The sequence below is a fragment of the Leuciscus leuciscus genome (genome assembly GCF_965113295.1).
Source record: "Leuciscus leuciscus genome assembly, chromosome: 4".
NCBI classification, from domain to species: Eukaryota; Metazoa; Chordata; class Actinopteri; order Cypriniformes; family Leuciscidae; genus Leuciscus; species Leuciscus leuciscus.
The window spans coordinates 7,866,680-7,892,403 of NC_138728.1; the positions used below are offsets into that span (position 1 = coordinate 7,866,680).

A 25,724-nucleotide genomic window follows, 5' to 3' on the forward strand; every position below is an offset into this window, starting at 1 on the left:
TTTCTCAAAAGCATCATAAGCTTAAATAGATCGTAGAACCATTTGCACCAATGGTCTCTACAATCAACTTTGCTCACGATGCTTTTGAGAAATGCTGCCCTGTTTAGTTACTGTCTCTATGAAGCCCCTCCTTCTGAAAAGCACAATGTGCTCTGATTGGTCAGCTGGACCAGTGTGTTGTGATTGGTCAAGTCCTTTGAGCGTGTTTGGGAAATGTCCCGGCTCTTTACCATAACCGTGAGTTTCAACACACTACTAACTAAGGGGCCGTTAACACAGAACACATTTTTCCATTCTAATGCACTACTTTTCCACTGTTTTTCAATTTAAACATGCTAGACGGACGTATTTAACTGTTGCGCTTGCATCTCACGTCTTTTGCAGAGTCTAGCGCATGATACGGCATTATATAAATGCTGCACTCAAGTTAAAAGTTCAACTTTAAAAAAACACAATTCTAGACCGGCATCTCGAGTTTTTAACAGCAAAAACAAGCTCTGTGTGAACCGGCCCTAACTTAACCAGGCCCCAAGACATTTGTATATGTCTTGGGCGGGAATGATTTAAATAAAGAATATTGTGACATGTTCGTTCCTGGACAGTGCACTTCAGAAACAGTGTGCTTTGTAACTTTACAGACCTTTTTCATGCTCAAACAGTAACATTATTACACACTAAAGAAAGTTGAACATGTAAACAATGCATAATAGGTCCTCTTTACATTAAGACATTTAGTTGGAAGAACATTCCCAAGTTGGCTGTACTTATCAATTTAGACTTTTGCCTGAAGCTAATTTGTCTGATTTACTATTTGAGTCATGTGAATTGTCGTCGCAAAAGCTCTTCTCAGGTTAAGTGCCCTGAGATGATCCTCGGTGTCTGTTGCATCAGGCTCTCTCATTTCTGGTGGCGTCATTGGTCAGAGCGGGCTGCAGTGTTGTATCACATTACCCACGATATCCTTCATACTCCAATCCCTGTCTGTTATGACTGTGAAGTGTAGTTGCTATGGGAGTCACTTAAATGGCTTATAAAGTTTGTGGCTAAGGAGTGAGAATGAAGACTGTATGAAGTGAGAAAGCACAGTCGCAGGTCAGTGTTTGTCACAGCAAAGGTATTAAACTTTAAACAATTGAAGCGTATGCAAAGAACAAGTGACTTAAGTTCTTAAGATCTTAGTTTTTATGATGCAGTAGTGCATGACAGCAACAAATGTTAGTTAACAACACATATTTATCGACATATGTTTGTACTTTTTGAATCTTTTTTTTTTTTTTTTTTAGGTACAATATGCAATTTTTTTTTTTAAATATCCAAAAATCACTTGTACAGTGTCATATATTTCCTGCAGTTGTGTACTTACAATATCCCAAAAGTTCCCAAAGTTTTTTAATTTCAGAGAAATTCCAATTTCAAATAATGGCTCGTCCCTGTCGCCCTGTCCCACTTGTCGCCTGTCAATATCCGCGTTATCCCTGGTTTCCGCTCGTACTGCCATAGTAACTATGGCGACAGACAGACGCTGACAACTGCATTACGTCTAGCGGCACGCTCACGCTGTTGTTGTTTCGTTCAAACATTATGGACCATGGCAAGCAGACTTTGGGACAAAAGGAGAAATAAAACGAGGATCAATATCAGCGTGGTGTTTTCGAGATGCCGAGAGTTCCACGTCCTCGACAAACTTCGACTTGACAGAGCTTCACGACTTGACAGAGACGCCGCTCTTGCTTGCACTTTATTAGACAGGTGAGCAAATGTACATAAAACTAATCAATGTTATATAGCTCAACATGATGAAATGTTTTCTAATGTTGATCTAGCTTACTGCTAGTCTCATACAGACAAACTAACACATAGAATAACATTATAACTTTCAAGTCACTCAAATGCTGTTAAGTGTGATAGTGTAGACCAAGTGAAACAGCGCTGCGTTACCACACAAGTTTCATTAGTCTAATAAACTGACCTGTATGAGTATTAATTCAGCACTTGCGGCTAGTTCGGTAGAATAAAATGTCCTCATTCCTTTATATCCGCGGGACTCACGTGTGGTGCTGATATCTGTCTCTCATTAGCAATCGCACCCTGCTTCATACCTCAGTCATGTTAAAAACATCGATGTAGTCACTCATCCATAAACATTATTAGATCAATCGGCATGACGACAAGTTCTGCTTATGTGTCATCAACCTATGCCTTTGTTATTGTAAGAGGTTAGTGACCCCTAGCGGCGAAAAAAATTACATATTGTAGCTTTAACCAAACAGAAATGCAATTTTTGCTACTCATCTAAATCAGAGATGCTGAAGTAGGCCTATATAGCTCTTGTAAAGTGCTTTGGGTGTACAGTAGTACATATAAAGCGCTATATAAATGCTTCATTCATTCAATGTTGCCAAAATAAATGTTGCTGATATAAAATTATTTAAAAAAATATTTAAAAAAACATACTTTTTATTATTACATTTATGCATTTGGCAGACTTTAAAATGCATTCAGCCAGGTACACATCTTTCCGTTCATGCATGTTATGTTATTATGTTTTAAAATGTATATTGTTACATTTTCCAGTTCATGCATGTTAAATTATGTTAACTATTATGTTATTATTAACTATTATGTTCTGTTTTGTTATGAGTTCTATTCTTCAGGCTGCAGCACTCGACAAAACAAATGACAAAAAAAATTACTTGTGAATTTCTGTGCGCACATCTTTCCACAGAGAACAAAGTTAATGATTCTCCAGAGATGTTCCGGACCACAGGCTGACGTTTCTGTCGCCCTGTAATTAATGAAAAGCTCAGGGGGTGGGAAAAAAAGAAGATTTTTTTTTTTCCACTCCAGAGAGCTATAACTCATTGCTCTCTTCTGCAGGAAAAGCTTTCAATCAATTTTCGATTTTTGACACTCAAGTGACACCATTATTGTGTGCTCAGGAGCAAAGTATGTCTGGTTGGCTACAAGTATGTGTTACATTTTTCTGCCGTTTGGCCTAGTCAGAGAGCACTACAGTTTTGGATGGTTCATGTGGTTCGTCGGTTGTCGTCTTTATTCTTTATTATAAAATGATTCTCCACTCAGCAGGAATACTGGTTTCTTCTCTCCTGTTGGAATGCGTTCTGCACAGAACAAGTCCATCAGCTCTGACATCCCTGGTGATAAACGTCCTTGTTCCGTACTGTGATTATGTAAGAATGTGTGTGCATGTGCAACCTTTTGTCCTGGAGTGAATTCTAGACTATCATATCTCATGAAATTTCCATTACAAGCGTCCTTGTTTATTGTCTCTGAACTCGGCATGACTATAGGGTTTTTTGAACCGTTGTTTGCAGCTCTACCCTGCAGAGAGTTCTGTGTTCAAAGTCTAGGAGATCTACTATACTAATGTAGGCCTAAACTCAAGTCTTATTCTCCTCTCAATAGTTGTGCCTGTAACAATACCGTCTATGTGACTAAGTAAATGAAAGCATTGCAAAATTATTTTTTTCAGTGCCAAGTGCCACCATTATGCCAGTGCAATTACCAACTTGTACCACAACAGTCTAAATAAACAATTCCTCTGGCACACCAGCCATGACTTTCATCATTGAGACTGGAATCTAAAAGAGTCACTGCAGGGTCATGGATGAGCCGGCTTCTATTTTAGCTCCTTTCCTGCGTCCACACTTATTCAAGGACTGGAACCGAAAATTTAAGCCGTGACTGCATATCGCATTGCATTCATTATTCAGTTTTTATTTGCTTCAAAGTTAGCACACATCTATAATGTATAGAGCAGTAAGATAAAGCGGATGTTAGGGAGACGATTAGACCGTTAGTGTTTGGCATCTGCTACATGCTGTAGATTTTTTACTTTGTGAAGCATAGCAAATTTTAATTTATATAGTGCCACAGAGTCAGTCGATTTGGGGTCAGTAAGTAAATATGTATTTATTTATTTATTTATTTATTTATTTGAAAGAATTTAATAGTTTTATTCATCAAGGGTGCTTTAAATAAATTGATCAAACATGACAGTAGTCATTTATAATGTCATTTATTTAAAATAATTCCATTACAATTAAATGCTGTTCTTTTGAGCTTTGAGTTCATCAAATACATATTTTTTCATGGTTTTCACAAAAATACTAAGCAGCACAACTGTCAGCATTGATAATAAGAAATTATTCTTGAGCAGCAAATCAGCATATTGGAATGATTTCTGAAGGATCATGTGACACTGAAGACTGGAGTAATGATGCTGAAAATTCAGCTTTGCATAAACATTTAAAAAAAGCAAACAGTTCTTTTAAATTGTACACAATAATTGAATTTTTTTTTTTACTGTAATATAAGAGCATTTTAAAGTCCTACTGGCCACACAAATGTATTCAGTAGTGTACCAAACTTTCGACAGTAATGAAATAGTCTAGATTGTAATGTTAGCATTAAAAAATGAATTAGGCTCTGTTTACACCTGGTATTAAGGTGCATCTTATACCCTGCGTTTTGTCGGCTGAAGACCTAAGTATGGTTTGAAGACGAAAAGCATACCAAGCACAATGTTCTCACCATTCCTGATTTCTAACACATAAACACAGCGTTCGGCGTGGTCTTACGGCTAGAAAGGAAAGATGATGCTCTCCTTATGTTTTTCTGGCATCTCCGGTCGCATTCATATGTAAATTGTGCAAGCTTATATTTACCCGTCCATCGACCTTCCCCAATCAGGACAGAAGTGTCGGAAAAAGAGATGGATTAAAACACCAGGTATAAATGGGAATGTGTCTCCCTCGTCTCCCTCATGTCTTTTTTAGTAATGTTTACTTTTTCTTCTGATGGATGCCTAATGTTATCTCGGCAGGCAACTTACTGGGGTTTAGAACAAAGCCACAGCCTAATGATTATCCTCGAGTAAGTAATTCAGCATTTAAATAAATGAGCGATGAAGTCATCAGCACCCTGCAGCACGGCTGTGTTTGCGCTCATTGCGGAAGCTCTCACCGTGAAAAACCACGCCAGAGCTGGACTGTGAACACTTGGACATCCATTCACAGGAAACATGACCGTTTCCCCCCCACCCTGATCTTTAATCATCAGCTCTCAGCACTGTCACTGAAATGTACCGTTAACGTGATGCGAATGTCTCTCTTTTTCCTCTAGTTCTTTCTCTTTCTTACGTAAGTGATCTTTTTTTCATGGAAGTGCTGCTCATGTGGCCTGAATCTCTCCTCCGGTAACATACAACCTTTGTGTCATTCTCAGAAATTGAGCTTTTTGCCTCCTGTTTATTACATAAACCCATTCATATTACCTCTGAAAGATTAAAATACCTCTTTTTTTGGCAAAATATTCAGCATCATTTTAAAAGAGGACATAATGGCACAAAATGCTTTGTTTCAGGATATGATTATCCTAGTCTCTTTTTTTGGGGGGGATAACAACCTTTTCCTATGTCATAAATTTTGCTTTTGCTTTTCTTAGATATTCATGAAACCCTTACCCAAGGACTTCTTATTTATTTTTATTTGTTCTCTAAATAAACTAGCTGCCCTTACAGTGAACTTAGACCACAGAGAGTGTCATATTAGGAACAAGCCTAATGCAAAAGAACAGATCCTTTTCTGCACCCAGTAAGTTTATTTGTACACTGCAACGTCTTAAGCAGAACTGTGTAAGCCAAGACGGCAGTATAATGCAATGCAAGTTGTGACATGAGGCGCTGCATAAACATAAACCAATGCATCTTCTATGGACACCTTTTCTTTCAGGTCAACTACATTACTAATCTTTTTAGGTTAGTTAACATTGACATGTTTATAGCAAGCCGCTTGAACTTTTTTACATTTGGTTTAATGCCACAAATACTTAAGTTTGTACAACAGAACCGCACATTTGCAACACATTGACGAAGCATTTGCATCTGTATTTGCTTACCTGTAGTATGTTTCTGGACTTAAAATAATGTACAGTATGGACATTTATGCATTTGGTATGCTCTTTCATCCAAAGCGACTTAAAGCGACTCTCCTCTGTTCTGTATTTTTTTTTTTTTTTTTTTTTAGTGGGTGAGTCCCCAAAGGTTCGAGAATTAGTGGCTCCATGTCTACCTTTCTGGCTCATTGTGACAACTAACCTATGCCACTCCCACACCATACGCGCGTAAAACTGTCCGGAGCAACGATGCGCAATTTCTCGCGAAAGCCATCCCGCTAGGTCTAAAATATAAACACTTATAATAGGCTTAGCATATTAAATCAGGGTAAGATAAAAATGTGTTTTGGAAGTAGGATTGATGATGTATTGACTTGAACATCATAAATCACATTGTGTACTATTAAAATGCATTCAAGGTACACATTTGATCACCTCTTTCTTTCCCTGGGAATCGAACCCATGACCTTGCTGGTGTCAAACACTACGGTTTAAGCTTGATTAAGGCTTTAAGTGTATTTAGTCCATTCTGTTGTGCAACTTTTTTCATTGCTAGGGTGCACCAACCCACAAAAGACTGATAATTGTTCTCAAATATTTGACTTTCTAAACTCCCTAGATAAAGCAATGTGTGATCCAGGTCTGTGGGAAAGGTATGAAGTCATACTGGGAAGATGTTTTCAAACCACACTTCTAATACTTCAGTTCACAAAGGAAGAGTGAGGCAAGTGTCATGGTGAGGACATTTTCTTGTGACTGAAAGATGCAGAGCAGATGGTTTCAGTTTATAATTTAAGCATCCGTTGTCCAACTGAACTAAATGGTTTTTATTTCTATAAAAGAGCAAAATGACAGTCTGGGCGTTGCTGCGGTGGGCAATAATGTATTTGGTGTATGGTCGAACACACCAGATTACAGAACGACCTTGAGCTCATCTAAGCCTTCTATTGCCTCCGTTTTCATGAATGGATCATCATAAAGCATCTATCAGCAATTTGTCTGCTTTACAATGTTGAAGTGTAAAGTCTTGGCATATTTTACTTGTTAGAGGCCGAGAGTTGATAATCAACGAGCTAAACTTTCGACCATGACGCTGATGTTAGCCATAAAGTTGAAGTTAAAGAACTCAAGAACATGCCAGAGTAATTGTTCCTCCAGTACATCCAATCGGTTTCCTCCTGGTCATAATTTTGTGACCAGGAAAACACAAAGAGCCCTTTGTCAAGGCCAGTGGTGCTGGTGTGTGAGTGTATGTGTCCTTGGCATTTTTCATTATCTTGAGCATTAGACACATTAATCACCTCCTAAACCACCACCCCTAAAAGTCTCCACACACACACACACACACACATGCACATTTTTCCAACTCTGACCAGAATCGTTCCAGCCTCTAAACAAATAACAATTAAAAGAGAGATGCACAAAACCCCCCAAAGGGAAACAGTCTCGCATTGTGCTGCACAGGCCATGGAATCAGTTTAGACTGGCCACGCGTAAAGCTGGTATTAAAGTCCACTTCCTCTGTGCCATTCCTTTTAGCACTCAGTTTCTTCCTGTCACTCTTCGCTTCCCTCACTGTCATGCTGAAGAAAAAGAAGGATGGTGAGATCTTTGAGCCCTCAGTTGGAAAGGTAAGAGGGGAGAAAGTGAGGCTGGTCTTCAGGCTTTCCTGGGGGCTGTAAGCTTAACCTTCTGGAATGAAAATAGTTCCGAGCCATCTGTGTGCTCAGCGTGGATTAACGGGGGGCAGTGTTTGTCTTCTTTTGAAAGTGACGGGGGGTCCAAACCAATCTCTTTTCAGTATCGTTGAACCTTGTTAAACTTTCCAGTGCAAATGCAAGTTCAGGCCGCTTTCACACCTGGCTCGTTTGTTGCAGAACATGGTGCATTTTCTCTCTTAGTTGGGTTTGTTTAGGCCAGGGGTGTCCAATCCTGCTACTGGAGGGCCACTTTCCTGCTGAGTTTAGCTCCAACACACCTGCCTGGAAGTTTCTAATGATCACGAAGACCTTGATTAGCTGATTCGGGTGTGTTTAATTGGGGCTAGAATTACATTTTGGTGAAAGATGGCCCTCCATGTGTAGGTTTAGGCATATATGAACACTGCAATCAAGCTCCCATCTGTACCAAAATTTAAAGGAGAACTTGGTAACTTTTTTTAACTTAATAAAACTGTCTAGAATTCATTTGGATGGTTAAACAACCTGTTCTGGTGATATTGGTGACTTTCCCCGCTCCCCCCAGCGTTCCCAGGCGGAAAACCAACCTTGCAACTTGGGGACTACCGTCCCGGCAGTGAGAAGCGAGAACGAGCGCGAAACACGAATTGCTTTACGGCAATTCGACATAAACACACACGCATGTATGATGTATTACCAGATGACCCACCTCGGTAGACATAGCTCCACACGATACAGTTGGCTTGCTCCGATCAAAACAAACGCACATGAGCAGCGGTAGCGAGGGGGAGGAGTCCGCCGCAAGTGAGTTTTTACGACCGTGTTGTGAAATATACGCCCCCCCACAGCTGTAGGGGGAGCTCGTGGGGAAAACATGCGACAACAATAGGAAAAATCAGCGAAGAAGTGACTAGAGTTCGCTAGAGTTGCCAAGTTCTCCTTTAATTGCTGTCTTTTGTAGAATGTTCCAAGTCAAATATGATGTTCATCAAGTTTTGGAACCGAGGTGTGGCTTAGGATACGTGTATCCTGGAAATGTGGTTTTGCCACATATTTCTCACTGAATCCGGGCATCCTGAGCTTTTTCTTATCAGATTAGCATCATGTTTTTCCTATGAGTAAGTGATTTGTGACAGTCCTTCCAGTACAGTCCTTTGGCCCTTTGTGCCAAGCGATAAGAGATAAACAGGTGCCAAATTGAACTTCACAGAGTCTGTGGGTGTTTGTTTCTCTGTAGGGCTATTGTTGCTGAACCCCTGCGAGTGACAATTGCGTTGAAGTGCTTTCGGGCACAACGATGTGTTTGTGTGAATCAAGGTTTGTGAGTCACACTTGTCTGCATAACTGTGTTTTAATCATGGTCTAAAAGCCATCCACCCATCCTGAAAACAGCACTTCCTATAGCTTCAACCTAAAGCCTGAAGATTAATCACTGCGATCACTCGGTACATGGTTGATTGAACACCGATATGGCACGGGGTTATGTAACAGTCGTGCTTTTAAAAGTCTCTTGATGGAGCGGGGGGATTTGAGGCTTGCTGTTGAGTCAGATAATAGTCAACACGAGATGACCGCACCACGCCGTAATCCTCTCACGGTTCATGCAGCGCTTTCCTCTCTGCAGGCAACAGCTGCCGGGCCATTAATAGTAGTGCAGTTTATCTACATGTCTACGATGAGCTCTCAATGGTTTCCGCTGCCTTTCCAGACTTTCATTGAGAGTAGCTTAGTGGTGGCAGACTACACTGATGAAAGGATGCTGGTACAGTTGTCGAGGTTATGATAATGAAATAATCACTGCCTAACTGGGGGGTAAAAGAAAGTACTCTACCTGGCAGGTCAAATTGTGTTAAAGATTAGGACTGGATCTTGATTTATATGATTTACTTCTCACTTTGCGAGGAAAGGCTAATTCCCTGTATTCCTCTTAATATGTGAATTGTAGCATTGTGTTCAGACTGGCCATTGTTTACATAATAATTTGACACTTCCTGTGGTAATAGGCACACTGTTAAGCATTATCCAGAGTATTACAGCTCAGAAAACAGTTCAAAGATCAATCGGGGGTGAAATCCAACCTCAGCAAGTATGCACTAGTTAAAGTTGTTGTTCTTGTTGTTAAAGTATATTTTAATATATTTTTTTGTTTAAAAAAAGTACTGACTCTACTGGGTTTTTTTTATTTAGTTTTTTTTATTTAGCAAGCATGCATTAAATAGTTCAAAAGTGACAGTAAGGACAAAAATATTAAGCAGCACAACTGTTTTGGACAACACTGATAATCATAAATGTTTCTTGAGCAGCAAATCAACATATTAGAATGATTTCTGAAGGATCATGTGAGGCTGAAGACTGGAGTAATGATGTTAAAAATTCAGAGAAAATTCAAAAAGTCAATTATTTATGTATAAGTCTATATGTGACCCTGGACCACAAAATCAGTCACATGGGTACATTTTCTGAAATTGAGATTTATACATTATCTGAAAGCTGAATAAATAAGCTTTCCATTGATGTATGTTTGTTAGGATAGGACAATATTTGGTCGAGATACAATTATTTGAAAATCTGGAATCTTGAGGGTGCAGAAAAACCGAAACATTGAGAAAATCGCCTTTGAAGTTGTCCATTTATGTTCGTGATTGTGCTGCATTCACTCACAAAAATAAATGCTTTATATATTTACGGTAGGAAATGTACAAAATATCTTCATGGAACATGATCTTTACTTAATATCCTAATGAGTTTTGGCATAAAAGAAAAATCCATAATTTTGACTTGTACAATGTATTGTTGGCTATTGCCACAAATATACCAGTGCGACATGTGACTGGTTTTGTGATCCAGGGTCACATATAAGAAAATTCAATATATACATAACGTTTTTTTCTGTGTGTGTATTTTTATTTAAAAATTTTTTTTTTTCAATTCAGTTGCTTTTAGATATCTCAGTAGCTTTTAGACCCTTGTCTCTCTTTCTTGTCCTGACCTCCACCCTTTTTTGTTGACAGATCCAGTTCGCAGACCAGAAGCAGGAGTTCAACAAACGTCCCACCAAGATCGGCCGCAGATCTTTGTCTCGTTCCATCTCACAGTCTTCTACAGACAGTTACAGCTCAGGTATGACATTGTACAAGCACCAAAACGCACTGTAGACTCACATTATAGACTCAGGCTACTGTATTTAAAATTAGTTTTTACCACACGTTCGGGGTCGAATGTAGTGAGTCATGTGAACAAAGGCATTCCTGTGTGGCTTCTCAGACAGGGCTCTTTAGAAGGATTACATTGATAACGCAGAGTTGAGTTTAGGAGGGGACGTAAAATCTACATTCCTTTACATACAAATTCCCTTCTTCAGCCGCCTCGTACACGGACAGCTCCGATGACGAGACATCTCCCCGCGACAAGCAGCAGAAGAACTCCAAGGGCAATGGAGACTTCTGCATAAAGAACATCAAACAGGCCGACTTCGGACGCAGGGAGATCGAGATCGCAGAGCAAGGTGAGAGGGGCCCTGTGTGCATTAATGTTTACATGTGCCGACAAGCTATAACTGTTTTTACGAGCATGACGGCTGATTGTGCAATGCCGTTGTCCGCAGGCCTGTCAACATATTAAGCTGTTGGTATTTGTTCATGTGTGAAGTCAAAGTGTGTGTTTGTGTGAGATCAAGCGAAGCGTGTTTTGATGTTCTTCCTGTGATGGTGAGAGGCCATATGTTCACAGCAGGGCGCCTCCTTCAGCCCCTGTAACCACATGGCCAAATACTCACACACAGCCTGTCTTCGAGGTTTAAAACTCTTTCTATATGATCAAGGATGTTAGTATGTTTATTTGAATATTATAGGCATGTGTTAATGACTTTTGTGGGTATTTTTGTACTGTAGAGATGCCTGCTCTCATGGCTTTGAGGAAGAGAGCTCAGGGAGAGAAGCCATTGGCTGGAGCAAAAATTGTGGGTTGTACCCACATCACTGCACAGACTGCTGTGAGTGTCTGTACACAACACACACACACACACACACACACACACGATTATACACCAAATACTTGAAGACCTCATGTTAACTTAATTTGTTCTTAAATTAAACTAATTATATTTAATTACACTATAATTCCAACTCCCTAATCCTAACTCTACCACCTTTTGGGACATTATTTTCCCAATTTAGGAACATTTTTATTGTCTATATGAGTACATTTTAAGAGGTGTTACTGTATTTGTGATGATGTTTTCAAAATTAATGCTGTTTTTTTTGTTTTGTTTTTGTTTTTAACTGACATTTGTATTTCATAGGGCATGTTTTATAAAAAAAAATTCAAATTCTGTTTTATTTACCTAATTTTTTTTTCCTTTTTTTCTTTTCTGGATATGTAACTTAATACATTTGTTATCAAAAAACGGTGGTAATTATATTAGTTTTAACATAATTATATTATATTATATTATATTATATTAGTAATATATTTCTGTCAAAATTTCTTTAAATGGGTCATGACATGAGAAATCATTTTGCCACCTTATTCCCACTGTCTCTGTACAAACTTCAGAAGGATCCCAGTGTCGGAAACAAGTGGATGTTTTATTTTATTGGCCTCCCAGATTGTGTCGGAGAATTATGTTTGTTTGGAGCATTTTGGGTTTGTAAACTAGGCACAGTGCAATAGAGAGTTTGCAAAAAAACTTTTGATAAAAGATTAAGCAGTCGCAAGTAAATTATTTCATTATGCTTTGTCTGTAAATGGTGGTTCTATGGATGTTTTCAAAACATTTACTTGCGAGTGGGCATTGGTACGGTTTCCTATGCAATGACATTAGCCAATCATAACAGTGGATGTTTACCGACAAGCCTTAAAGGAGCCGTGCCTTTTCAGACAGAGGGTCATAATGAGGGTTACAAATGATCATTTTTCCACAAATGTATTTGTTTTGTTTGTTTTTTGTGGGAAAAACTTTATTAGCATTATAAGTGAACCTCAAGAAACATTAAAATATTTTTTTTTAAAGCCATGTCATGACTACTTTAAGTTAAACTAAAATTGTATTATGTCGGGTTATAGTGAAGATCTTTGCGTTTCTGTGTGTCTGACTATCTGACATTCCACGTTATACTGAAAAAAAAGAAAGAAATTGTGACTGGATTCCGTCTAAGTTTTCCACATCACAGAAATCCTGAGGCTCTGATTTCAATAATGAGTTGTCGTGTGTGTGTGTGTTTGCAGGTGCTGATGGAGACCCTCTCTGCTCTGGGTGCTCAGTGCAGGTGGGCCGCCTGTAACATCTACTCCACTCAAAACGAGGTAGCAGCCGCTCTGGCTGAGGGAGGTAAATCTTTTTTCCTTTCTTATTCCCTTTCCATTATTCTGTTATATACTGTTCTGTCCTGATCAACTCCTGTGTGTTGTGTCTGGTAGGTTTCTCAGTGTTTGCCTGGAAGGGCGAATCAGAGGATGACTTCTGGTGGTGTATCGATCGCTGTGTTAACGTGGAGGGTTGGCAGCCCAACATGGTAAGTGGTAACTGGACTATATACACCTACAACTGGACTATGAAACATTATGACTGTCCAGTGTCTCAACAGCTTATGCCTTGTAGATTTTAGATGATGGAGGGGATTTGACCCACTGGATTTATAAGAAATATCCCAACATGTTCAAAAAGATCAAAGGCATCGTAGAGGAGAGCGTGACTGGAGTTCACAGGTGATTACATTTGTGAAAAGACTTTGATTTGTTAAATACATTAAAATAGTGTTAAATTTTTTACATTTGGTGTGGACGAAGTCAAAACTTCATTTAAAATGTAATTTATAATGAACAATGTGGAGACCTCAATTGTTTTTCGCATATCAAATAGCGATGTCTCCATCTAGTGGCAAGTAGTGGAACTGGCAGATGTAATTTTGATTGAAATATAATATTTTAGAGAGGCAAGGTATTGACTATTAATTTATTCCAAAAGACTCTTAAGCACACTAAAGCTGCATTTATTTAATTAATAAAGAAACTCTAGTATTGCTATAGTTTTCTATTTTAATATATTTGAAAATTCTATTTATTCCTGTGATTTAATGTATGCTGATTTGCTGCTCAATTATTATTAGTGATCAATTATTAATAATAGTTCTTATTTTTCTGAACCTAAATATATTTAAATAAAATAAAAAGTTATTTTACATCATAATAATATTTCTTAATATTACTGAAAATATTCATATTAAATATGCAAATATAAAAAATCGTAATTTATTTCAGAATTTCGACCGGTAGTGTTATATATTGATTATATAATTATTATATATTACCATCATTGATCCTTCAGAATTTCTTTGTGTTGTTTTCTTGCTAAGCTGTTCTCATATTAATTTGTTTTTCGCAGGCTATACCAGCTGTCAAAAGCGGGCAAGTTGTGTGTTCCTGCGATGAATGTTAACGATTCAGTGACCAAGCAGAAATTTGACAACCTGTACTGCTGCCGGGAGTCTATATTGGATGGGTATGTCTCTTGTTAAGGCTTAGGAAAAGTCACCAAGTCTAACTCAGTTTTCCCAGTCAATATGGCTAAAGAGGTTTCGCATTTTCAACTAACTTTAGTGTGTAATGTTGAGCCTGAAAAGGTCTGCACAGTTCCAAAGCATAAAGTCCCTCCAAAGGGAGTTCTTCTCTATATCAGTGCGCACTGTTTCTGAACTCTCTGAAACTTCTACATTGTAGTCTTGAGTTTTATTCCAGAAACGAACACGTCACAATATTTCTCTTTTAAATAATTCCCCCCCAAGGCATACACAAAATAAAGGGTTGGGGTCTGTTGAGTTAGTTAGTAGTGTGTTAAAATTTGCGGTTATGGCGTGATATTTCCCAGGCATGCTTTAGCAATCACAACACACTAGGGCTACTCGATTATGGAAAAAATCATAATCACGATTATTTTGGTGAGTATTGAAATCACGATTATGTAACACGATTGTTTCACATGACTTTGGGAACGTGTTGCATTTATTAAAAAGACACCTTTCAACAATTCTTAAAAAATAGAAATTTGAACATTTATGGTATTTTTTTGAACTATTAAAATAAATAATATAACAGATAATACTTCAAGTATTTTAATTTTCCCGCAGGTCTACCACTTATAATGTGGGAAATTCCCCCACAAACATTGATTCACTTTAGCAAGTAGATTGTATGAGTAGCCTAAATTAATCCACACAGATTATAAAATCAAATCTATAATTTTAAAACTTTCGCAAAGACGCAATTTCACAAACCGCGTCTTCTCTCTCTCCGTCTCTTAAAATGGGTTGGACAAAGCAAGCGTCGAAACTACACTCTCGCGTTTAGGAGTCGGGACATGACGGAATTGTCACTTGCACAATCAGGCCAGTATTGCATCGTAACTAAAGTTGATCATTTTCACTTCTTTAAGTCTTATCAGTTTAAACATTCAAGCTGAGAGAGTTTATGGCTTCGGGAGGGGCGGAAGTGCACGTGCGCGTGTCATTCAGAACACAAGACAAAATAAGAGTGTTCTTGCAAAACAGAACATGGCAAAATAATCGTTTTTACTTGATTGTACTATTTTGGTGATCGTTGGGAGCCGAAATCGAAATCGAAATTCAATTAATTGCACAGCCCTGGGTCCAGCCGACCAATCAGAGCACATTGCACACATTGCACTTATTATGCCCTTTTACAGACTAAATGTGCATAGTATCAGTTCTGCAGGTTCTGAATGATGTGGTTTATAGTGCTGTATGGTTTTACTGAGCATGTTTGTGTTTTGTGTTCAAGTCTAAAGAGGACCACAGATGTGATGTTTGGAGGGAAGCAGGTGGTGATTTGTGGATATGGAGAGGTGAGATAAATAAACAGCAATTGTTTCCAGCTAATAACCGTTTCCTATGAGAACCTCTGGAGAGCTGCATTCAGAACTTCAGGATTGTCTTGGCATTATATGTAAAATAATTTAAATCTGTTTATTTCAATGACTGGTATCTGACATGTCCAGCCCTGCAAAATCTATACAATTATTTGCGATTTGCCCAATTATTTAAGCCCCAACCATTTTAAAACCATTCTGCAGTTCTGTCTGCTTATTCAGTTCCTTCTGTCAATCATTTTTGGTGGCCACACCTCCACTGCGCTGCTGCATTACTGCATTATTAAACAGATACCAGATATGGCCACTAGAGGACAATACCTCTAAATGTGTTTCTTTTGATTTCTAATAGGAAAGTCAACCTGATTGCTTAATTCAAATGTTTTTCCAGGTGCAACAAAAGATGTTGATCATGTCCTGTTTGTGTCAATCACATTGGGTCCATGTGTGCTTTATAAATATTTTCTTTGAACCTTTTTGTTCTGAATAATTACTTTGTTGGTCTTTGTATGTGTAAGGTGGGAAAAGGCTGCTGTGCTGCTCTCAAAGCAATGGGCTCCATCGTCTACGTCACTGAGATTGACCCCATCTGTGCTCTACAGGCCTGGTGAGTCTGAAGTCACTTTCACTGAATCATGTCCTTTACTAGATGCCATTGAATTACACTTAATGTCATACTGATGTGTAAATGCTTGTGAACCAGCAACCAGAATGGCTCTCCAGGACTGTGTGTTCAGCATTATTGCGCAACTGTTTCATATTATCGTAGTACAGTACTTTCCTAAACATTGTAAATGTTTCTATAATCACTGTTGCCACACCGGTCAGTTTTCTGTGTTGAATGACAGCAAAGTTCTTATTCAGCATTCAGTCTCATGGTCAGTCTTTATTGTTTTACTCTTTAGAAAGACTAAAGTCTCTAATTTATATTTGTCATCACACAGCATGGACGGCTTCAGGCTGGTAAAACTCACCGAAGTCATCCGACAAGTCGACATCGTCATCACCTGCACAGGTATTTTTAGATCCGATTTTGATTGTTGTAATCTTTAAATGTTTACATTGTGATTATTATTCTGTTTGACAGATTTTTTTTAAGGAAACAAATTATGAAAAGTTACCCAAAAATGAAAAGTATGGTCTACTTTTTGCATCCTTGCATTCTTTGTAATTGCGTGTAAAAATGGACATACCTTACAGATACACTCCTTTCGTGTCCCAAAATAGATATTTTTTATTTTACATTATAGACCGGATTCAAGCCTCACCTGTAAGATGTACTGTAGTATGAACAGGACAATTCAAGAGTCAAACCTGAATCACAGTTTAATCTGTAGGCAGCGTGTTGCACTTGTGGATGAAATTACTTTTAATAATTGCATTTTGACTTAGTTCTACTTGATTCTTGGTCCATTTACTTGTACTATGGAGGAAAGACAGGCTAAGAACGAGAGACTCCCAGGATTATGTGGCGCTTTGAGTCATTTCAGATCATTTCCCAAAGCTTTCAGATCATTCCCAAAGCTCCCTTCATCAACTAAATGTTTCTCATTTACATTCATCTCGTTCTTATTGTGTGTGATGTCCATAGGCAATAAAAATGTGGTAGTAAGAGAGTACATGGACCGCATGAAGAACGGCTGTATCGTCTGCAACATGGGCCACTCCAATACTGAGATTGATGTGGTGAGAAAACTGCTCTAAATCAGAGATTTCACATTTATTTGATAATGTCTGATAGTGCACATGGTTACTGAGTAAGTGTTTTTGTATTGTGCACCTTATTCTTTAACACATTTCCTTCAACTTTTCAGGCCAGTCTGCGGACCCCTGAATTGACCTGGGAGCGGGTGAGATCGCAGGTGGACCATGTCATCTGGCCAGATGGAAAGAGAATAGTGTTGCTGGCGGAGGTTTGAGATTGGAATTTTTTATTTTAAAGTCCCCCTATTATGATTTTCAGGTTTTGCCTTTCATGTAGTGTGTTATATAGCAGAGTAGGCTCTCGGAAAGGGGGGGTTTAGAGAGACTGAATACTTTACCAAACCGTTTCAGACACTGAGAAAAGAGCTAGAGAAAATTCAGAAAATGAAAGTGGTTAGTTTTAAAGATTAAAATGTTACAGAAATGTTACAAAGTTTGTTAGCATTTTAATGTCTTAAATGGTCCAAATATATATGTATATTTCCAGGGTCGCCTCTTAAACCTGAGCTGCTCCACTGTTCCTACCTTTGTGCTGTCCATCACGGCTACTACCCAGGTGAGAAGAAAGAAAACGAGTGAAAATTTACACAAATGACTTCATTAAATGCATAATGTGCTTTTGTGTCTGTGAAAAGAGAATCTGACTCTGATTTCAATCAGAGAATGGGTTTCTCAGTCTGTGTGCAGTGTGAGAGTATGAACCCCAGGCACTTAAAATGTGTGTGTGTCACAGCCTTGCTGTTGTCATGGTGACTGATTTCTTGCTCCTTTTCTCCCAGGCTCTGGCTCTGATAGAGTTGTACAATGCTCCTGAAGGCCGCTACAAACAGGACGTCTACCTGCTGCCTAAGAAAATGGGTATGAAGTATAGACATGTGCATGGAAAAAATGCCATTTCTAAACCCTTCTAAATGGTTATGCATGACCTGAAACAAACTATTTGAGAGTTCTGCGCTGCTTATCTTTCATTAAGACGAGTGTCGCATGCAGTAAACCCAGTAATTGAGTGAAATCCTCAAGTGTTGTGTTAATATTTTGGCTGTCTAGGCTTGTAATCGCTGTAATTGGTTTGGTCTGTTCCGTGCACGGATGTTTTCAGCCTGTTGAAAGATTCAGTGTTTTCTGCGGCACACGGTGTGTAGAGAGTTAAGCGATTGTAGGATCCTGCATAGACCCCGAGGAGCAGGAGACGGCTGAAAATAGGTCATGCTGTCACAAACGGCTGCTACTTATCACTGCAGACGGCACTGCTCTGTCATTTCCCATCCTTTCTATTGCTCTTCATTCAAACCTGCAGCTCATCCTCACAGAAACACAAATATATGAGATTGAGTTCCAAACTGCTTCTTTAACCTTTGTGTTGTGTTCAAAACCCTATAACACTTGTTGTGTTCCCGGTCAAAAATGACCTGAACACAACATGAGGGTTAAGAGGAGGTGGAAAGATATTATATTCAGTTAAAGGAGAACTCCGGTGAATTTAAGTTAATCTTGATCGTTTTACCTTTGTGAGTACTGTCTATAGAAAAAAAAACGAACCGGATTGGTGCTTGCAACGCGGAGCTGTTACAGTTAATGCCCAGAGCTCTCATTCAGCTAAAACGGCAGTTATGGAGGCATAAACCTAAAGAGTGTCTTTGTGCCTCTTAACAGACACAAAATGCAATTAAAATGTCTGTCCAACATGAACAGGGCCCTTACATGACAACAAGATGCGTTTAGCAACTTAGCCATTGTTTAAACTCACCTAAATAGTGTTTTAGACGGCTAGCTGTAGTCTCGCGCTGAAGTCCCGTGGGAACTCAGTTGTAGCCGGAACACGACGCTCCTCCCACCTGCACTATGTGCGCGATTTTTTTATTTTTATTTTTTTTTATTATTTTTTTTTTTTTTAAACCACTTCAGCGGAAATCCCGCCCTGCAGCTGATTTCATTGGTTTAGGTTACAGTGACGGGTAGGTTTAGGGATCAGTGTTTGGTGTAGGCAATCTGTAATTGACATGACCAATGAAAACCTTAGAATCAGCTGCAGGGTGGGATTTCCGCTGAAGTGGTTTGGGAAAAAAAAAAAATCGCGCACATAGTGCAGGTGGGAGGAGCGTCGTGTTCCGGCTACAACTGAGTTCCCACGGGACTTCAGCGCGAGACTACAGCTAGCCGTCTACAAATGTATAATGTACATTTTAATTGCATTTTGTGTCTGTTAAGAGGCACAAAGACACTCTTTAGGTTTATGCCTCCATAACTGCCGTTTTAGCTGAATGAGAGCTCTGGGCATTAACTGTAACAGCTCCGCGTTGCAAGCACCAATCCGGTTCGTTTTTTTTTTCTATAGACAGTACTCACAAAGGTAAAACGATCAAGATTAACATAAAAATTCACCGGAGTTCTCCTTTAAATTAGCTTTTCTGAGATTTCCTTGATTCTCTGAGGCTACGACTACATTAATCCGGATACATTTGAAAAATTTTCATTTCAAAATGCTCTGTCCACACTAGCATTTTTCCAAGCGCTACTTGTCCACACCAAGCGTGCCGCACATGTCCTGAAAAGTGAAGCCAAATCGTTCTCACGCTCTGGCACAACTATTTTATTAGCAAAATATCTCACCGCTTACATGCGTCCAGGTCGCACTCAACCACCACTCTGTATTGTCTAAATACAACTGTCCTCATGTTTTGCCGCAGGACAGCAATTGCGAGTACATTTTCTATCATCTTTGCAGGAATGTAATATGAAGAATGTACGAAGTAACATTTATCCTTAGCAACACTGTGAAAGTGAATAGCACATAACAGACATAGCAGTATAAACATAGATGTCTGTCAATACAGAATGTGTCACGTGACTAAACATGCGTCATCATTTTGAAATACCTCCGTTTTCACTGTCCACACTACAATGCAGAAATGGCTTCATCAAATGTTTCCACGTCTTCAATAAGATTAGTTTTCGCAAGACTAAAATGCTGTATTGGCCAGATTAGTGTAGATGTAGACTCAATCTTTGCATTGAAAGTAAAAAACTGTTTAAATAGCATTTTGTTTTCTGAATGTGATTTTCTTTAAAAAAAATGTTTTATGAATAACATAATAGTGAGCATGAAATGCAAGTTATATTGATGTGTCTTTTCTTGATGCACAATTTTAAGTACTAAACTGCTGTTTTTGCAGATGAGTATGTGGCCAGCCTTCATCTCCCTACGTTTGATGCACACTTGACTGAACTGTCTGACGAACAGGCCAAATACCTTGGCCTGAACAAGAACGGACCCTTTAAGCCAAACTACTACAGGTCAGTGGCTGCTTGTTAAAATAGTTTGATTTAAAGTGCCCCTATTATGCTTTTTCAAATATTACCTTTCATGCAGATTTAAAGATCAAAGTGCATGACAAATTAAGTTATTGTCTCCTAAAAGAAAGAACCAATTCTGAACTGCCTGAAACAAGTCGTCAGCAATTCCAGTCTCACTTCCTGTTACATACCTACGCATATTTCTCATTGGCTGCCGGTGAACAACGTCTACTACGTCTACGAAAGAACTTCAAAAGGATGAGATTGATACAGTAACACTGATGCCATCATTACTGTGTATCAAGTGCTAAGGAAGATCTGGAGCTGAAATTAACATATAGGATGGGAGATTTGTTTCCAAGATGTGCTGTAAGCAGTAGACCAATCAAAACAGACTGGGCCATCTGACCAATCAAAACAGACTGGGCCGTTTGACCAATCAGAGCAGAGTAGGCTCTCGGAAAGGAGGGGTTTAGAGAGACCCAATCCTTTATCGAGTGGTTTCAAACACTGAGAAAAGAGCTGAAGCTGTAATGTATATTATGAGAGTGTGTTTCGACCTTGGATGCATGTAAACCTATTGTAGGAGACTCCCAAAAAAATTTAGGAACCTTTAAAATAGCATAATAGGGGCACTTTAAAAACTCCTCAACCTGTCTGTTATTAACCATTTGTAATGTTTTATTTTTAGGTACTAGATCCATTTACAGATGGGAAACGAAGACTAAAGAAATTACCAAGACTCCATAAATTCATAAAGACGAAGGCGAGACAGAGCTGTGTGTCACAGCCTGCCTTTGAAGGGGAGGGAGAAGCCCTGATCTGATTGGTTGAGGGTGAAGGGCGTGGCTAATTAGCGCTACGGCAGTATTTATTTATTTTACGCTAGAATAACATGGCTAACCTTTTATGAGCTGCTACTGCCAGTGGTGCAACCTAGCGACGTTTTCATGGAGATTTCACCATTTCATCTTTTCTTCGCTTCATGTGTTAGTTGTACGTAATCCATTTAGAGATCTTTTATTGTTTGACTATAAGTTCCGGTAAAGAAAAAAAAAAAAGAGAAAAAAAAAATGTGTTCAATCATACCTGATGATTTAGGCATGGACATGCCACTTTGCATGTGCCCTGTTCTCTTGTTTTCTACATGATGATTTTTTTCTTTATATAAAATAAGGGGTGGGACAGAATACAGTCAGGCGCAGGGTTTGAAATCGTTTATTTTAGTTGATCACACTATTCTTTTGTTGTTTATTTTTTTTAACTTGTATTACCGTAATTTTTACAGCAGATTTTAACATTTTGCGCTCTCTTGGTTCTAAATAAAATCTGTTGAAATTTAACTGGATTGTGAACGATTCGGGGGCTTATCCCCACCGTTCATATAGACTGGAAGCTCATTGGCTGATGCATTAGCATTTCAAACTTCGCTCCCAAAAGCAACACACTCTTTCCACACAGTTTTTAAGAATGTCAGTATTGATGTTTGAGATGGAAATGCTCAAACTGCGCATTCACAAATCTATCCATATTATTGCTGAAACTCATCAGGCTGTGTAATCACAGGGGTGTATATTAGGATATTTATATATATTTTTTTTTTACTTTTCCTTCTTCCATCATCTTTTGTTCCTATGAACTCATCCTCTGTCTATCATTATAAAAATAAGCAATTAAATGTTATAAGATACTCTAGTGTAATATGAAATTTAATGAAACCCTTGTTTTATATACTGTGAAGTAGAGCCTATATCAATGAGATACCAAATGTACAGTAAATCCGGTACTGAGTTTCTTTCCAGGTCCTCAATGGGAGAGAGATGTGTGTGTGTTAAATGAAGCCAAGACCAACTGTGTACTCATTTCAGAGGATTGAAGGAAAGCTTTGCTGTTTGCAGGCCTGTAGAGCAAAAGCTGCCTTTGTGACTGGGATATTCAAATCTAATAAAATTGGGACCTATATTTTACTATACTTCTGAAAATCTTTATGGCAGATATTTATCTCTTTTTTGCCATCCGTGTTTGTCATAAAGGGAATCGAAATGATTTTTACCTGTTTCCTGTTTAATGTGGCGTCACTTTCTTTTACTCAGGACTGTCATGTGTAGGTGTCAATTAGCTGGTACTTTTGTCCTACTTATGTTCCTTGTTATATGATAAAACACTATGGTACTGTTCCTGGGGCGTTAAAAAAATTAGGCTGCTTATATCATACTGCAAAAAATGATTTTCTTACTCAGGATTTTTGATAACGGGATTTTCAACAAATATTGAAACATTCTGAAATCAAGATATATTTACTTGAGAAGCAAAGTGACTTAAGATATTAAGGGCCAGATTTACTAACAGCTTGTGCCAGTGCAAACCCTCTTTTGGCGTTAAAAAAAACTACTGTCAGTATTTACTAAAGACATGCAGCGAAAGGGTTATTTTTGCGGCTGACCTTATTTTGCATATGCATTTGTTTCAGAGCAAAATTTTGGGGTGGGAAGTACAGGTATTTAAGTGGATCATGCAAGGTGACATCAATAGGTGGCAGCAGAGTGAAATGTGGACTTTTTCCTGTTTTAAATTTGGACTATTTGGTCTGAACTTCTGATCTAAAACAGACATTATTTTATTTTATTTTAATTTCAGAATTATTGTGTGTGTGTTCATGCACAGTTATGTTTAGAAATAAAATGCAGTCCCAGTGGGAAGGAAAAATGTGTTAGTAGAAAAGAGGCTTAATGTATTTTATGGAAATAATTTGAGACAAATCTAATTAATTGATGTAAAAAAGAAATAAAAAGTGAATCATATCTCTTACCTTTTTTTTTTTTTTTTTATCTGACAAATAAAATGAATGTGCATTTTAAAAGTCTTAACACATCCAATTTTCGTACTAAACACTAAAAATAGTTTTTTATGTACTTCCCTCTTCTGGGTCAAAACGGACCCGAATGCATGGTATGTAAACATGGTAATTTGTTTTAATCAATTTTTCAGGAAAACAAATGTTTAATTTTGCTTCTCAATAAAATGTATTTCGATTTAAGAATGATTAGATATTTTACTGGTAGGACAAAAATACTGAATAAGATCATTTTTGCAGTGCAACTTTACAAAACTCTTAAGGCATATAACAGTGTTACGTTTTCTCCCAAACTTTTGCTTTCTCTACAAACACAAGACGGGTTAAATGATTGTTCATGTGTTGTTAGTATGTGCTGCTCTTCGGTAGTTTGTGTTCAGAGCGTCGTATTAAATCTGTAAATGTATCGACACACCCCATCTTTTCAATAACCATCCTATCATGTTTTTTATCTGGTTAACACACAAACTATGTACTAAAGCAAATCAAGTAGTGTACGTCTTGTTAAAATATGTTCAACCCCTTGTCTTAAATCTTTTTTTTTTTTGAGGTTACATGTTTGTGTGTGTGTGTGTGTGTGTGTGTGTGTGTGTGTGTGTGTGTGCGTGCGTGTGCGTGTGTGTGTGTGTGTGTGTGTGTGTACATTACAATGTTTAAGAGGCTCGTGTGCACAAACCGGGGTCTTTGCTGCAGTGTGGCAGTAGACGGTGGTTCCAGGCCTGGGCTTTGCCAAGGATTTTTGGGGATGGTTTTAAAATCACGTGGAGCGCATGGGATCAACACCAGCACCTCTTATGGAGAACGAGCGTTGACGTAAAGACGTTCAAACATCTGTATATTTATTGTTAAATCTTCACTACAAACAAGAAAGTATTTAATGATGAGTTGTCAACAATGTTTAAATATGGCAAGTGATGGTAGATGAGCAATAATCTGTAATCCTGAGGATCAAAAATAAAAATCTAAAAAGTAAAAAAAGTAAACTAATTATTTTTTTTGCAGGTAGCCTACCGACTGCGGTATTTTTTTGTTTCACGTTACACTGCGTATGTCTTGGTTAACAGTATAAATAATCAGTTTTATAATTAGCAAAAAATTATCAAGTGATTTTTTTTACATAAAATAATCAAAATATCTGGCGATTTTTTAAGCATAAACTCGCTTCATTTTCATCCATTAATCAGAATTTTTTTGTAATTTTGCTTCTCAAGTCTAAATGTATCTTGATTTAAGAATGTTTAGATATTTGTACTGGAAGACAACAATATTCAGAAAATATTTTTCTTCTTTTTTTTTTTTTTACTTAGTGTCATATCCATGTTTGACTTGATTGTTCATAGATATTTTTTAATACCAGAACTGGTTCACAAAGAGCACAAACAAGTCCCTATTTTGTGGGGGTGTTTAAAAAAGTTACGCAAATGCTGACAGCAGTAAAGAATGACCCATTCAGGAAATACTTTTGCACACATATTTTAGTCTTTGATCTAATTCCTGACATGTTATTATTGAAAAACCTTTTTTGATATGCTTATGATTAATTTCAAATGGATTATTTGATTATTGCACACCTCTGAATTCCTTCCCAATGTAAGCTAGACTCATCCATTAATTTCTGTGAAGAGGAGACTGCTTGTTTGTAGACATAAATAAGAGTTCCGCTTCTGCTTTCTTTAATTTCCTGAAAGTGTTCAAGATGGATGGGAGTACTGCTCTGTGCCAGGCCTAAAGAAGGACTATCATTTAGGGGATTTTAAATTCTGTGGGCATCCCAGTGAAAAGTGGGAAAGCTGTTATGATGCCTATAGGCCTATCTCAAATTTGGACTTAGCTGATACCTAAAAAATAAGGTATTTTAAAGCTGTTGTTATTCTTGGTGAGCTTAGTCACTTTGTATATTTCTGGACATTGAGCTCATGGATCGGAGTTATAATTGGACAGTGTAAACAGTGGGTGTTTATTCTGGACACATGATGGTTTGGGGGGTCGGCCTAATACTATGAATGCAAAAACGAGAACAGCTGCTGTTGCCACTCACACCTTCAGGCTACATGAACAAACACAATGTTGGCTATTAAACTTGCAAATTTTACCTTAAAGAGCTTTCTATCTGATTTAAGACATACTGATACAAATACGTTTTGATGGAATAAATCAATGTATGTAGGTGGTTTCAGTGATGTTAAATTATATTTTTGACTTGATCAAAACCAGTTTATTTATTAGGCTACCCTTTTAGTTTTTTCTTATCGTTTTTTCAGTGCACATTCAAAGGCTGCTGCTATTGGTTATCTTCATTCTGACCTGTTGACAGAGGGAGTGTTTACACGACACCATGAAAATAAAATGGAACTAAAAACGGAAACGGTTTTGACCGCTCATTTAGGCTACACGA

General features: G+C 38.0%; 1 protein-coding gene across 2 annotated transcripts in view; it reads left to right on the forward strand.

Moving 5' to 3' along the window:
- Window positions 1–22,521, forward strand: part of ahcyl2b (adenosylhomocysteinase like 2b) — a 35,068-nt gene extending 12,547 nt beyond the window's left edge. For both annotated transcript variants that reach the window (XM_082168055.1, XM_082168054.1), the window contains exons 2-17: window positions 10,607–10,715; window positions 10,957–11,100; window positions 11,486–11,586; window positions 12,822–12,924; window positions 13,014–13,108; window positions 13,195–13,301; window positions 13,978–14,094; window positions 15,390–15,453; window positions 15,996–16,084; window positions 16,422–16,492; window positions 17,069–17,163; window positions 17,292–17,390; window positions 17,669–17,737; window positions 17,961–18,039; window positions 20,355–20,475; window positions 21,167–22,521. In XM_082168055.1, the coding sequence (XP_082024181.1) occupies window positions 10,607–10,715; window positions 10,957–11,100; window positions 11,486–11,586; window positions 12,822–12,924; window positions 13,014–13,108; window positions 13,195–13,301; window positions 13,978–14,094; window positions 15,390–15,453; window positions 15,996–16,084; window positions 16,422–16,492; window positions 17,069–17,163; window positions 17,292–17,390; window positions 17,669–17,737; window positions 17,961–18,039; window positions 20,355–20,475; window positions 21,167–21,173 (1,470 nt within the window). In that variant the 3' untranslated portion in view covers window positions 21,174–22,521. The remainder of the gene's footprint in view (window positions 1–10,606; window positions 10,716–10,956; window positions 11,101–11,485; window positions 11,587–12,821; window positions 12,925–13,013; window positions 13,109–13,194; window positions 13,302–13,977; window positions 14,095–15,389; window positions 15,454–15,995; window positions 16,085–16,421; window positions 16,493–17,068; window positions 17,164–17,291; window positions 17,391–17,668; window positions 17,738–17,960; window positions 18,040–20,354; window positions 20,476–21,166) is intronic.
- The last annotated feature ends 3,203 nt before the right edge of the window (window positions 22,522–25,724 follow it).